The sequence below is a fragment of the Zingiber officinale genome, chromosome 4A (genome assembly GCF_018446385.1).
Source record: "Zingiber officinale cultivar Zhangliang chromosome 4A, Zo_v1.1, whole genome shotgun sequence".
NCBI lineage: Eukaryota > Viridiplantae > Streptophyta > Magnoliopsida > Zingiberales > Zingiberaceae > Zingiber > Zingiber officinale.
In genome coordinates, this window is record NC_055992.1 from 107,252,014 (window position 1) to 107,267,746 (window position 15,733).

General features: G+C 42.4%; 1 protein-coding gene and 1 long non-coding RNA gene across 2 annotated transcripts in view; both read left to right on the forward strand.

Moving 5' to 3' along the window:
- Positions 1-438: 438 nt before the first annotated feature.
- On the forward strand, positions 439-1,096 carry LOC121973524. The gene is made up of 2 exons (XR_006109647.1): positions 439-572; positions 962-1,096. It is a non-coding gene; the product is annotated as an uncharacterized LOC121973524 (long non-coding RNA).
- Positions 1,097-3,036: 1,940 nt separating this feature from the next.
- Positions 3,037-15,733, forward strand: part of LOC121970481 (G-type lectin S-receptor-like serine/threonine-protein kinase At4g27290) — a 40,591-nt gene continuing 27,894 nt past the window's right edge. The window contains exon 1 of the mRNA XM_042521241.1: positions 3,037-3,155. Coding sequence (XP_042377175.1) covers positions 3,080-3,155 — 76 coding nt within the window. The 5' untranslated portion in view covers positions 3,037-3,079. The remainder of the gene's footprint in view (positions 3,156-15,733) is intronic.

Below are 15,733 nucleotides of genomic sequence, written 5' to 3' on the forward strand. Positions count from 1 at the left end.
ACCAAAAAAGACAACCATTCATTAGCTATGTTGGTTCTCAAAAAGGCACAAGTATTCACAATAAAATAGTTGGTCACAAAGTGATGCAATTGTTCACATTTTAAACATTGTTTACAATGAAAACTGTTGATTACAAAAGGATGAAACTTTTCAAAATACAAACACTGTTTATAATGCAAACTAAACCTCAACAATTTGTTGTGCCCCTCAATGTGTGAAAAGCTAATCCTCTCTAGACTAATTAAGATGTTTTGCTGGGTTGCAATCTCATGTCTTGTGATGTTTGACCACTGCTTACTCTTTTTCCAAAAGAAAGTCTGCCAAACAAGGGGAGGGTAGAAGGCAACAAGTCAGGCAACGTTCAGGTTGAAGTCCTGAAATTAGGCTCAGAAGAGTCATGCTCGCAGTTGGAGCAAATCCACAACAAGATAGCTGTGCGAGTAGAATGCAACATCGTGAACTTGATCCTGCATGTTCTGGAATGCCTGAGAGGGATGAGGGTTGTGAGCATAGCTTCAGTGGATGCTCGTGCATACTCCCCCAGATGAGCAAATCTGAAGTTACAGATTAAGGTACAAAAACTAGTTAAGGATGTATAGTTTACAACAAAATAGAGCAGTTAATTAGCCAAGAATATATCAAAAGACTACAGTTGAAGAAATAGCTCATCCATGGCGATTGCCAAGTAGTTTCCGTCCATTAATCCACTTTTTCTTCTGTTTTTTGACCGAATCGTATCCATGAGGAGAGTAGAGAGAGTTTCTGATAAGTTTAGCAAGTCAATGGAGGAAAGGCCAATAATTTTAGTGAGAGTACTACAACTTGCATGCATGGCTGATGTAATGGACCATTGCAATCCAATTTGGACCTTCCAAGAAGCTACATATTATATACAATGAGAGTAAACTTCATATTTCTTGTCTTAGCCGTCTCTGCTAAAATAAATCTTTTGGTGGTGCAGAGTTACGATTGGAACGAGGCGCTCTTCCAGGAAGCTATGAGCAGGGCGATTGATGGCGTGGACGCAACTACTGAAACCCTTTTGGTGGCGTAGTTTATAGGTTGCCTAATTGGATGTATAAATATTGTGTGAGGTTGAGATTAATTTTAAAAAAACTACAGAATAATTATTCCAGAAAATTTTCATTAGTTTTGTGTTAATTTATTACACTATGCATTTTCTTGCTAAAAATCTTACTTTTTATTTGTTTATTTTCTATCGTAGGTAAAGAAGATGAGGAGGAAACGTGAGGAGCATGAAGAAAAAACTAACCAAGAAAAAGAAGATGAAACTTAGCTGTGACCATTGTTAAATTGTCTGATCTTTTGTTTATCTGATTGATTAACTTTGTTTGAAATTTGTTTGTGTTGTAAGACTAACTTTGTATATGATTTCTTAGTTCTATTTGGAATTTGGGTTGTAAGATTAACTTAATTTGTATGTGAAATTTGTTTGATGTTTGGAATTTGTCTGTTTGAAAATATCAGAATTTGCAATAAAGTTGCTGGTTACAAAATTTCAGAATTTGTGACAAAAATCTTTTTTGTCGTAAATTAAGGACGAAAATTTTTTTCATCATTGAATTGAAATGAATTTCTATTTTTTCGTCACAAACTTTTGTTATAACATATTTGCGACGAAAAAAAATTCATTGCAAACTTCATTACATTGTTTTTTTTTGCAACAAATTTTTTTATAAAATTTGTCACAAAATTGATATTTTTTTTAGAAGTAATATTACACAATAATTAATATCTATTAGAAATAAACAATTTATATTGTAGTAACTACTATTTTTAGTTGTTATAACAAAATATTAACTATTAATGATAAAAAATATACTATCTATATATTATAGCAATTATAATTCCTAGTTGGTACAATATAATGTTATTAGTATTAATGAGAGTGGAATTGTCCATGTTATAATAGTTATAATCCGATAAAATTACTTTAACAACATCAAAACAAAAGATATTATCAAAATTGACCAGAGATGACTTTTATAGATGTTTAGCTACTGGTTGTGTTGGCACATAATGGAGTCTTCGTTTTTTGCCACTCCTTTTTCATTCAAATTTTTAACAAGGATAACCAAATTTGGATTTGGTTTTCATTTGGATTTTAAGAGGAGATAAAGATTTAAAAGAATAAGGTTACTTTTGTGATAAATGTGGTAAAAAGGTGAATACGTTTCCTCTAATGCCCCTGTTAGTCCGTTCCAGGAGCAACACGGAAAAGATAAATCATGATGACTTAAAAGGCAAATGACATATGAGATAAATTTTACATGAGTTGCAAAGATTTACCCTCCAAGAATTGATCCTAAGACGTAATGTGATAATCAATTTATCACTTATCAACTCAGCTAAGCTTGTGGAATATTATAAGATTACTTTTGTAAATGTAGACAAAGAGTTACAGATGAAAAGACTTTTTAAAAAAAAAAAAACAGTGTCGTTCTCCATAAGAATATTGTAATTAAATCAGTTATTTTCGGGACTGAGTCGTCGATTCCATGTTGTTTTCATTTATTTTTCTAATTAATCAGATGTTGACAATTTGTTAAAATATAGTGAGCCATTCTCAACTCTCCAATTTGTTAAAGCAGTGACGATATCGCAAATGAGAATTTAATCCTTACTCAACCTTCTATTATATTACAAAAAATTAAAATAGTTCTTCTTTATTTTCATTATCATTAAAAAAAAACATGTCAAAATAATGTATCTCATCTAAAATAGTGTCTTATTTCGATTGTTTTGAAACATAAGAGCTTTAGTTTATATATATATATATTTCCTAATATTATAGCCATACACTATTAACCCAAGTATTTTGGCACTGACTCCATGTTGTTAATTTTCAAACAGGTCGTTGTCAAATTGTTGACTTACATACTCAATTATTTTCAAATAGGCAAGTAAATTGACTAGACTTGATCAAAATTTGAAATTCAAGGCATTAGATTGAGACCTTTCGTTAGGACTTATAACAACTCTAAAAGGTAATACAACAGATTAGATTGCAGATGAAAGCAACGGAGGATCATTAAGTTCTTAAGCTTCCATCGGGCAGATGCAGCTCTTTCTTTCTCGTTTCCTGAAAACAGCAGCAGTAACGTTCTTCATCCTCGGTCAATCCTCATCTTCTGGTACGTTTAAGAAAAGTTAATCCTAGTCCAGTATTGTGGATTTTATTAATTTATTTTAATAATCTATCAAATTTAATTTTACTAAATATTAAAAAAAAAATCAACTTATTTTGGAAAACAATTCACCAAATATGCATCCCTTTAGTTTCTAAAATCCTCTCTTTCACTCGACTTGCTTCATTTCATCCATGATTATTGTTTAAATCGGGAGTGGAATAGAAAGGTTCAAAATAATTAGTTTTTTTCCAGTACGGTAAAGTTCAAAATAAAAGAAATTAAATTTAAAATACAATAATATTTGATCCCGTCCGGAAGCTGAGTCGGATGAAGGCGGACCTTGGTGTACTGGAAGTTGACGGAAAGTCGTTAAAACGTTGGATCTACCTGGTACCCCCTGGAGAGGTTCGCACGGGCAACTGATGAAGAAAGACAACCAGGATGATGACGCTGTTGCTCTACGCACACTCAGACGAGCCCACCAGTCGTTAGAGACCAAAAACCAAGGAAAAAGTCCCTGGGTCAGGTCCTCCGTCACTCAAGTCAGGTATTTTTTCCCCAAAAAGCACAGAGAAAGGACGAAAAGTAAAGACTAGTGAGAAATGACGAGTGTGCGTACCTGCGTAAGGGACAAAGCCTCCCTTTTTATACTGCAATGGAAATTTCTGGGTCTGACGGATGCCAGGAAATGTCGGCTGTCAGGCTTTGTCTAGCGGATGTTGACACGTGGCTCTTCCTGATAGGATGGCGGCAAGACCGAAGACGGTGTGCGTCCCGACTATTAGCATATTCCCGGACACCTTGATTGTTCTCTGACATTATCTGACAAGTGGTTACGATTCCTTGACTTGTTTGTCCTGTAGTACTTCGCTGGGTATACATCCTGACCTGATTAGATCCACTACTTATCCATAGCTTGTTCGTTCTGACATGCCTAACTAATCTGTGTCCTGACCTGCGTTTGCTCCCTATAATCCTTGGCTTGCATGTCCCGACCTGTACGCCAGGTCTGTCTCCCGACCTGCTTCTATTTACCGTTATCCTGGGCTTGTATGCCCAGACCTGTAACCCAGGTCTAAGTCCATACCTGTTATCCTTGGCTTGGATATTCCGACATGCACGCCAGGTCTATGTCCAGACCTGTATGTATACCTATTATCCTTGGCTGGGATGTCCCTGTTGGAGTGTATACTTAAAAGTTTAGCTTTTGTATACATTTATTTTGAAATAAAGAATCACATTGGTCAAATGTTTACATTTATTTGTTAAATATAATTGTTCAATTAATTTATATAGTAGATAACATGGAGTGTGGAGTCACACTTAGAAGATCATGTTGTCTGTTCTATATAAATTATAAACAGTTGCTCACGACTAAGATAGAAAGGAACAAACCATCAGAATAGACGTAGTGTAATTAAGTATTAGTTTATCTTGACTAATAAATTACACTGATACACTTTAAGTATATTGAGTAGGATCATTTAGGTAAGTTCTTTTTGTACTGACTTAGTAAAAGAACTAGATCCTAGTTATTATGGAAGTGTGTGCTCTTAATCCTAATATAATAACAAGCATGTATATTTAATATTTATTTATTTGACTTATCAAAGGGTGAGGTTTAGCTCGATAAATCAATATGCCCGATAAGTTGGGAAATGATATTACTTATAGTATGTGTTGTTGATTATAGAAGGAATCTGTGTCCTAGTTATCTAGGTTGAGAATGCCCCCAAGAGGAGCTCATAAGGATTGTCATGTTAAACCCTGCAGGTGGACCTACTCCAACATGACAATAAAGTTGGGTGGTACTACTCTTGGAGCTAGATATTAATTAAATGAGTTGTCAGTAACTCACTTAATTAGTAGACATTCGTAATCTTAAACACAGGGAGACTAACACACTCATGATAAAAAGGAGCCCATAATATAATTTGGGATTGGTGCGGTAGTGCGGTAATAACTCTCTAGTGGAATGAGTTATTATCGATGAACTTGAGTTGTGGGTTCGGGGCGAGCACGGGATACTCAAGCTCATCGGAAGGCCAAAACCAATTTATCCTTTAGGTCCCTGTTGTAGCCTCAATAAAACATCAAGTCCATCCAAAGAAAAGTCTATCTTGGTGTCCAAGAAGGGGTCGGTTCATTGCTTGGTGACCAAGCAATGGCCGGTCACATATTCTCTAGAAGTGGTCGGCCCTTGCCTTGGGCAAGGGGGTCGGCTGCAATATTTAAATTAGGAAGGTTGTTTTTGAATTTTTAAATTTCCTCAGATATTTACAATTTGTAAAAAGAGAGATTTTAAAAATTTATAAAATTTTCCTAATTTAAATTAGGCCACAAGGTTTTAAAAAAGAGTTGTAAAATTTATAAAACTTTCTTTTAAAAAGAAATATTATTAGAGGTGTTTTAAATTTTAAAACTTGGTTTTAAATTTTAAAACTTTCCTTTTAATATCCACATTAGAAAAAAAGATAGTTTGTAAAATTTTATTAGAATTTTTCTTCTTTTAAATTTTATAAAAAAAAAATTTTCTTTCTTTCCCTTTTAATAAGTGGCCGACCACCTTGCTTGGTGCCCAAGCAAGGGGCCGATCAAATAATTAAACATCAACAAATAGTTGTTTAATTAATAAATCAATCTAGGATTGATTAATTAAAAGGAAAGAAAAATAAAAAATTAAAAGGAAATAGGAATGAGTCTAATTTTTTATAAAACTCTTTCCATAATTTTCCGTTGGGAAACTAATATAAAAAGGGGGGAAGGGGAGGCCTTGGAAAACATAACAATTGATATTGTGTTGTTGGAGATCATCAAGTGGTCGGCCCCTCTCCCTCTCTTCCCTTTGCTCTATTTTGCTCCTTTGTGGTGGTGGTGGCCGAATTCTAGAGAAGGAGGAGAAGCTTTCCGGGTGGTGTTCATCTTGAAGGATCGTCGCCCACACGACGTCTAAGAGGAGGCGAGGGATACGGCAGAAGATCTCGAGGTTTTTAGCATACAAGGAAGAGGTATAACTAGTATTTAATTTCTGCATCATACTAGTTAATTTTTCTTTGTATAAATACCAAATACAAGAGGCATTCGATTCTTGTTTTTCGAATTTAATTTCGATGTTGTGTTCTTTCTCTTTTTTCCTTGTGATTTGATTGTTCCTTTTGGTTAACCTAGAGTTATATAAGGAAATTAAATATTAACTTTCCTTAAAAGGCTTTGTCTAGTCGGTGGTGGTTGCTCCCATATCCAAGAAGGCCAAGTGCCTCGCTATGCAGTACTGGAAGCCAATTTTGGAAACTAATATTTAATTGAATTTATAACCTAGGTGATTTGGATCAAACGTGTTAAGTTCCGCAGGAGATCCAAATCTAAACCTAAAAGAACATATAAGTTAAACTTGGAATCAAACGTGTTAAGTTCCGCAGGAGATACAAGTTTAACTTAAAAGAACACATGGTAGCTAGGAAAGGTTCAGATCACGTACAAAATTTTTGTACAGTGGAGCCATTGGGTTTTCCGAGTAGCAACCAACAAATCTCGCTTCTTTTTTATTAGATCCCCCGAGCCCCTGATCGGGCCAACCCAGTGGTGCTCTGACATCCCTTTCAACCTCCCTATACATCAACACCAGCCTTCCTGTAATGCTGCTTCAGAAAAGCTTCAAGGCGCGAGTGTTCGCTTTTCTGTATTACTGTTGGAAGGCTTTCTGTATTTGTTTGGGCTCAGGCCCATTCAGACGGAGATAGGGGCTCCATTTGGTAAGACCCTGTTTTCCTCCATGCTATTCTTCGCTAACTGAGGTATCATTCTTTCACTCTGCAGAGGCTACCATGCTGCGGGCTTACTCTTCAGACGTAAAACGGCAATCCTTCACCGTTTTGAAAACTTTAAGTGCTGATCTTGGGAAGGGCTTAGCGGCGTCCTCCCGGTCTGTTCCGTCTGACTCGCAGTCTGCTCCTTCCGCCTCTCAGCTAACCCCACCTGCGCTGATCCAGGAAGAAGCTTCCTTGGCCCTTCATCTGAATGTGGCTCCTGTAGAGGACCTGGCCACTGTAGAGCAGGTCGAGGAAGAGCGGGTTGCATCTCCCCCGCCGGCCAAATGTCTAAAGCTCCAGCGTAAGAGGAAGAAGGTTACTCCAGCAACTCAGGCGTCACCTCCCCCTCTTCCTGGTCATTGCTCCGTTGCTACTCCCCATTCTTCGGAAGCCAGGGCTGTTTCTCCTGACCGGGAGATTGCTTTGGGGTCGGAAGTTCCCATTATGTCGCCTCACATATCAGCCCCGACCCCCGGTCGGGCTATAACTTCCGATTAGACCCCTTTTCCCGCTAAAGCCTCCTCTCCCGGGCAGCTACGCCTTCCTTTAATGGACCAGCCCGGGAGTTCTGCAACGCAATCTGCCTCCCTTCTGTTAGCCGCTCCCGCCTCAACTTCTCAGTCTCGAAGGAAAATTCGCAAGAAGTATTCCTTTATTGACTCTTGGCGCCTGCCTTCCTCCACAGGGTCAGATGTCGCTGAAGAAACTGCTGAAGGGGCTCCTCCCCCTATAGCCCTGATTGAACTACAGGGCGATTTAGTGGCGTCCTGGCGCTCAGACAACCGGAAGTTTTGGAAGAATCCCCCGATGGCGGGGCTAGATCAAGCGGCTTACCAGATTATTTCTGTAAGTCTTCTTGCATCAACGCTCCTCTGCTAGAATCTTTTGTAATCTTTCTTCCTTTATCTAACACATGCATGTTCTGCTAATTTGAGCGTCATTCAATACGCCACTCGCTTGCAGAAGGAGAACGAAGTATTGAAGGCTCGTCTTCAGGAGTTAGAGCAGCCGCTAACTCCCCGAGATCCTCTAAACCTGACCCCTGGGAATTTAGCGAGTTATCTTCGACTGATTGGGGAGTCTGCAGAGTCCGCCCGCAACATTTCTCATGCGGCTTTCGACAAAATTAAGACTTTGGAAGTGGCTCTTCGGACTAGAGAGTCCAAATTAACTTCTGAGGCAGAGAGGCGTCACTCGCTGGTAGCGGAAATGGATGAAAAGGACTCTCAATTAGTGAGTCTGCAGGAAACCAGGGAAGCCCTTCAAAAGACTTTAACTGATGTCCAGGGTCAGCTGGCCTCTAATTCAGATCGGGAAAAGACCCTTCACAGCCAATGGGAGGCCAGCCAAGTGACCATTAGATCAATGCAGGCCGACCTTCTGAAAGCTCAAGAGAATGTTTCTCAGGGTCAACAAAATTTGACTCTGGCCCGGGCTGATGCAGAAAAGGCTAGAGCTGATATGGAGAAGGTCCAGGCATAGTTGTCTGACTACCAGGCGGGAGAAGTGGGTCGTCTATGAGCATACAGGCAAGCATACATCTCCTCCCCCTTCTTCCTGAGGAAGATAGGGGGTTTGATGAATCTCATGCTCTGTTGTGGCGCGGCTGGCGGGACTCGACAAATGTTTGAATAGGATCTGTTTCGCGCTGCCCCTTCAGAAGACTTCTTAAATACTGCCAGCCTGATGAGAGAGATTCCAGACGAATCGCTTCCTTCTTTTAAAGATGATGACGACTTGTTCCTCCTCCCCGAGCCTCCTGCTGATTGTGCGTCTGGCCCCCCCGAGCCCCCTGCTAACAATGATCCAGGATGTGGGTCTTAATGTAAACTTAACGCTATCACCCCTTTACTCAATCTATTTACTATGTAATTATGGATTTGCCTTCTCTGTGAACTGTTTTTTCATGACCCTTAGTTTTTTATTCTCTCACCTTTATGATATGGCATGACCCTTGGTTTTTGATTCTATTACGGTATGTAATGTTAACCCACTTCTCAGTTGCATTGTATATTACCCGACCAATATGACCCACAACCAAGAGAACATGTGCTTTAGCTTTCTAGATCGTCTTATTTGCTCCCGGCCGAGAATCCTCCTCTTACTCCAACCTATTTTCCTTTCTTCTGTGGACCACTTAACTAAGCTTAACCACTTGCCCGATCTGCGCTTATATCCCGACCTGCGCAACTTGCTCTCCTTTGCTGACGGCCCTGGCTCGGTCATATTTTCCAATCTATTCTTTCATCTATACTCCAGGTCAGGATAACTTCAGACCGAAAAATTAATTAATGGTTAAGCCCAAACCGGGAATGCAAAGGCATTTTTCAATAAAGCAACTGCTGCGTCTTTTCCCGAGATCCGTCTCCTCGTATTTCATGCCGGTACTTTTCCAAATAAACCCTTGGGCGTTATTTTCAAGGAAGATCCATCGGTTCTCTTTGTTCCCGCCAATTATTTTGCTCCGATGGATGATATTCTAACGAAACTGTCCCTCTGCTTGGCGGCTATAAATAATCTCCTCAAGCTTCACCTCTAGGCTTGGCCCGTCTTCCTCTTCCTTCCACTGGAGTCCAGTATCATTTCCGAACCTTTGCTTTTGCGTTGCTAGCTCCCTGCTCGATCCTTTTTTCTTTCCTTCCATTTCTTTTCTCATGGCGTCCCCTCTTTTCTTCCTTCTTTAGCGGCGGTGTACTACCCTGGTTCATCTACTTTCGATGAATTGGATTGGGATGACCTGCTCTATACCTACGGAGTCGGGGATAATGCGCATGTGGTCATTCCTACCGGGATACATCGATTCTTTGATCCTCTCCATGGATATTGCACTTTCTTTAAAGAGAACTTCGTGGCCAGCCTTCGTCTTCCCTTGCACCCCTTCTTTTCGGATGTGTGCCGCCATTTCAATATTCCTCTAGGACAGTTGACGCCGAATTCTATAAGACTCCTTTGCGGCTTCGTGGTACTTTGCGACGTTTACGAATTGTCCTGGTCCGCCCACTTGTTCCATTGCTTTTTCACCCTCCGGCAATAGGAAGAAGGCACCTTCTGCTTCCAGCCTCGCCTTCAAACTGTTTTTTTCTCGCCCCTGCCGCCTTCTGACCCAAGTTGGAGGAATAAATTTTTCTTCATTCGATTCCCTCAGGAGGTGGAGTGGCCTTTGCGATGACAACCTTCACTTCCCCCGAGCCCGCCGCTGGAGGATTTTCATCTCGATACCTCCTATATAGAGGCTTCCTCTCGCCTAGCGGGCTGGTAATTAAACTTAACCCGCTTATTGTCTGAGGAGTTACTGGCCTACTTCCGCCTGAGCTTTCTTACTCCGGATACGCCTCATTCCCTGGGTAAGCTTCCCTCTTAGTTCCGTCCCCGCTTTAAAAATATTTTGTTTTTTCTATTGCCCCTGACCTCCTACTTTATCCTGTGTAGCTGAAGTCTTAACCCATGTCTCAGAGGTTCAGCCTCTTCCTCTGAGTGACATGGAAACCATGAGGCGGGGTCGAGTCATTTTACAAAGAAGAGCACTTCCTTACTCGTCTTCGACTTCAATCGATGGGGCTTCCCTGGCCAATTCTCCACCCCGACCTGCTCGACGAGGGTCTTCTGGTGTCCGACCTACCCCCTTGGCTCGCCCTACTTGCCCCCGGACTGCGCATCCACCCCGACCTGCCACCCCTGTTCGCCCCCGGGCCCCACGTACAACCCGGCCTATGACCCCGACTCCCCTCCAATCAGTTAATCCTCCCTGAGCTACTTATATACCTGGTATGGGCCTAAGTCGAAGATCAGACAATGTTCCCTACGCCCGCCCTGCTTTTAGGGAGGCGTATCAGGTAGCTCGTCAAGCCCATGTTGCTAATGATCGCCTGAGCCAGAATGCCCCTTCTTCTTCTAGACGTAGGGCTCGGCTACATTCTGATGATTCTGATTCGGATGATTAGTCGTTGGCTCAGAGACGTCGACGCCGAGCCCCTAATCCTGTGTCAGACTCAGGCCCGTCCTCTCTCCCTTCTCCTCCTCTAGTTGCAGCTGCCTCTCCTCCACCTCCTATTGTGACTCTGCCTCCTGTCCCGAGCCAGGTAGATGTTCCACCAAATCCCACCGCGATTCTAGTTGAGCCTCCCACTGCTCAACCTTCTCCTCCAGCTCAACCTTCTACGTCACCGCAGCACCAAAGCACCGAGGCCGCTCCCTCACGTCGTTCTCCGCCAGCTACCTCGCCTCCGGGGTCATCTCTTGTGCCTCCATCAGCTCCTTCTGGGTCAGCTGCTGGGCCTTCCAGCTCCGCCGCAGGGCCTTCACAACCGCCTCCACTTGCTCCTCTTTACTATCGTACCACCACTCCTTCTGAGGCTGGGCTACAATCTCGGCGTGATGTTCCTACCAGTTGCTTGACATTGAAAGGTCGCCTGGCCATTGTGTGGGACGAAAGTAAACATCAGATGGAACTTTTGCCACCTCTTGCCCAAATGGATAGATTCTCTGAGCTATATATAAAGATCAGATTCCCCGATTATTTGCTGCAACTAATATATTCTTCATTCTCATCAGATGTTTCTCCTATGTTCCAGACCTGTGCAGAGTCCTTGACAGTAAATCAATCTTTCTATGCCATTCATCGTCAACATAAGATGCTGCAGGACAAAGTAACTGAACTGGAGCTTCAACTGAATAACCCGACGCAGGCTAGTTACGCCTTGAGAGCTAAAATAAAGGCATTAACCAAAAAGAAGAATAGCCTGGAGGTATCCTTGACGATATCTGACCAAAAGCTTAAGGACCTTAAGGAAGAAAAAAGCCAAGTGGAGGTGGTACACCAGCAGCTCATGGACCAGCAAGCTTTGGAGCATCAGCGAGCTATGGACCAATTGGCTCAAAAGTTGTGCGCCGCCGAGACTTTAGCGCAAGAACAAGACAAGAAGTTGAAATCCCAGGAGGCTCAATTGACATCCCAAGCAGCAGAACTATTAGCCGCCCGAAATGAACTGTCTCAGGCTCGGGCTACTATAGAAGGGGCATCAACAGCTCTGGCTATTTACAAAGAAGGAGAGAATGATTGCTGTCAACAGAACTGTGCGCTGTACCTGCGTTCTCCGGAATTTTGTACACAAGCTGGACAACGTTTCTCCACGTTTGTTATCTACGGGGCGGCCGGGGCTCTGCGTCAACTTTATGAACAAGGCTATCTGAACTCAGCTCCCCCTCCTGAATTGTTAGATCATGATCGAATCCTTAAAGAGATCCCCGATGAAGTTTTTGCTCCTTTCAAGTGATCTTTCTTGGCTACTTGTATATAAGGACTTAACAATTTCTTGTAAAGTTCTTTGCTATTTTTCCTTTTGCATTATAAGGCTTACTTTTGCTAAAATTAGCTTAGTTTTGCCACAAAAAGTATTAGGACATACAATTTCCGCTTTCATATCCTCTTCTACTTTTTTCCGATATGCTTTTCCCCGGTCTGCTACCCTGGTTTATCAGGTGAGTGACAGCTCGGCTTACCGCCCGACTTACTCTTCTTGGCGTGCTCCTTTAGACCCAATAAGGTTGCAAGTAGTTAGCGCTCCAGGGTCGGTCTAGCTTTTTGCCTCGTTCATCTTGTAAGTAATAAGCCCCGGATGCTAATTTTTTGATGACTTTGTAAGGCCCGTCCCACTGCGATGCTAGCTTGGTTACATCTCCCACGGGCTTGATTTGCTTCCATACCAGATCTCCTTCCCAAAGAATCGAGGAATCACTCTTCTATTATAATTTTGCCTCATTCTTTGTCGATAAGCCTCCAGTCGAGCCGCCGTCCTGTCACGGGTTTCGCTAATAAGATCCAGCTCAGCTAACCGCCGCTCTGTGTTTCCTTCATCATATAAGGTCCTTCTGACTGATGGTACTACAATTTCTATGGGTACAACTGCTTCATTGCCATAAACCAGGTGGAATGGTGTCAGACCCGTACTTTCTCTTGGTGTTGTAGGATAAGTCCACAAAATGCTTGACAGCTCCTCCACCCAATTGCTTCCCACATGATCCAGCTTAATCTTTAGACCTCGTACTATCTCTCGGTTAACCACCTCGGTCTGACCATTAATTTATGGATATGCTACTGAAGTGAAGGCTCGCGTGATGCCGAACCCCTTGCACGAGGCCTGGATTTTTTACCCCTGAAATTGCCTTCCATTATCTGACACTAATTTATGAGGAATACCAAACCTGCAAAGGATGTTCTTCCATAGAAATTGTATGACAGCATCTTCTGTGATCCGAACTAAGGCCTCTGCTTCCACCCACTTAGAAAAATAATCCACCGCCACCAATAAAAAACGTCTTTGACCTGGTGCCATTGGAAATGGTCCCACAATATCCATGCCCCATTGATCAAAAGGACATGAGACTATAGACATTTTTAGCAGAGCCGTAGGATGATGTGTTAAATTTTGATGTTTCTGGCAAGACAAGCAGGTATTTACCAATTTGTGAGCATCCCTTTGTAAGGTAGGCCAAAAATACCCGGCCAGGAGTACTTTGCGAGATAGGGTCCGTCCGCCTATATGACTGCCACAGCATCCCAGATGTATTTCTCGCAAGGCCTGGTCGGCCTCCTCTATACCCAAGCATTTGAGTAAGGGTCTAGAGAAGGACCTCTTATAGAGCTGATCTCCGATCATGACATGAGCATCAACTTGCTTCCTGATTAGCCGTGATTCTTCTGGATTGGTCTGTAAGATACCCTGCCTGAGATAGTTGATCATGGGCACCCGCCAATCAATAGTTACTTCTCTATTATTTTGCAGATCTATCTGAGCTATCAGAAAAGTTTGCGCCATTGACCGGTCCAACACCCAAGTGGTTAAGGAACTGTCCATCTTTGCTAGCTCATCTACCCTCTCATTTTCTGACCTGGGTATCTTGGTTACAGTGACCTCTGCGAATTCTTCCTTCATCTTCTCATAGGATTCCCAGTATACTTGTAATTTATCACAATTTATCATAAAGTTGTCTGTCACTTGCTGAGTTACCAGCTGTGAATCTGAATAAATGATTACCCGGGCTGCCCCTATGTGCCGGGCTGCTTGCAGTCCTGCCAACAAAGCCTCGTATTCTGCTTCATTATTTGTGGCTAGGAAATTCAATCGAACCGCCAATTGGAGTATATCTCCTTGGGGAGATATTACCAAGACCCCAACCCCTCTTCCCTGGTGATTAGCCGATCCATCCACGTAGACCTTCCAGGTTTTTCAGAGTTGGTCTGATGAATTTCTGTTAAGAAATCTGCTAAGGTCTGTGCCTTAATGGCGGTGCGCGGCTGATACTGTATGTCATACTCTCCCAACTCCGTTGCCCATTTGATAAGCCGACCTGCAAACTCTACATTAGTTAGCGCTCTTCCCACGGTGCTATTGGTCAGAACCGTGATAGGATGCGATAAGAAATAGGGTCTTAACCGTCGAGCCATAAGGACCAATCCGTAAACCAACTTCTCTAGGGCCGTGTACCGAGTCTCGACCCCTTTTAATAGATGACTGAAGAAATACACTGGTCGTTGTACATTGTCATGCTCCTTAACAAGCACAACCCCTACGACCTCGGGGGTGGCAGATAAGTAAACCCATAAGAGTTCCCCAACAACTGGCTTAAATAAAGATGACAAAGACTCCAAGTACTTCTTCAGCTCCTCAAAAGCTCGAGTACAGTCTTCATCCCATTGGAATTTGGAGGCCTTCCTGAGCACCTTAAAGAATGGAGCGGCCCGGTCTGCAGACCTGGAGATGAATCTTGACAGGGCTGTTATTCTGCCGACCAGCTTCTGAGTTTCTTTCAAATTCTAAGGAGGCTGCATATCCCTTAGCGCTTGAACTTTTTCTGGATTAGCTTCTATCCCTCGCTCAGTCACCAAGTAACCCAAGAATTTTCCTCCCTTAGCTCCAAACAGACACTTCAAGGGGCTCAGCTTCAGCCCATATTGCCGGAGAGTCCTGCATGTTTCTTCTACATCTTTAATTAGGTTCACGACTAAAGGGGACTTGATAAGTATATCGTCCACATAAACCTCCACATTGCGCCCGATCTGCTCCCGGAAGATTTTATCCATTATTCTTTGGTATATGACTCCGGCATTCCTAAGACCAAAGGGCATGACAGTATAACAGAAAGTACCGTCAGCCGTAATGAAGCTAACCTTTTCTTGGTCCTCCACCGCTAAAGGTATCTGATGATACCCTTGATATGCATCCAGCATGCAAATCCTCTCGTAGCCGACCGTGGAGTCCACCATTTGATCAATCTGGGGCAGAGGATAACAATCTTTGGGACTAGCTCGGTTGAGGTCTCGAAAATCTATACATACCCTCCATTTATTGTTGGGCTTCTTCACTAACACTACATTCGAGAGCCAGGACGGGAATTGTACTTCTCGAACATGGCCAGCCTTTCTGAGCTGGTCCACTTCGGCTCTAATTATTTTGTTCTGGTCAGCCGAGAAGTTCCTTTTCTTTTGCTTGACAGGTCGGGAGTCTGGTATTAGATGTAATTTATGCTCGGCTACCTCCGACCTGACCCCGGGTAACTCCTCGGTAGACCAGGAGAAGACGTCCCGGTTACGAATCAGGCATTGAATTAACTCTTCCTTGAGGGGAGAAGGAAGGTCGCTTGCCACACGGGTCAGACTTTCGGGTAATTCGGTGTATAATTGTACCTCTTCCCAAGGGATAGGCTCTTTAGCCATAAGCGAAGACTCTTCTTGAACAGCATGGACACCTTCGTCTTGCATCCTTTGATTTTTCC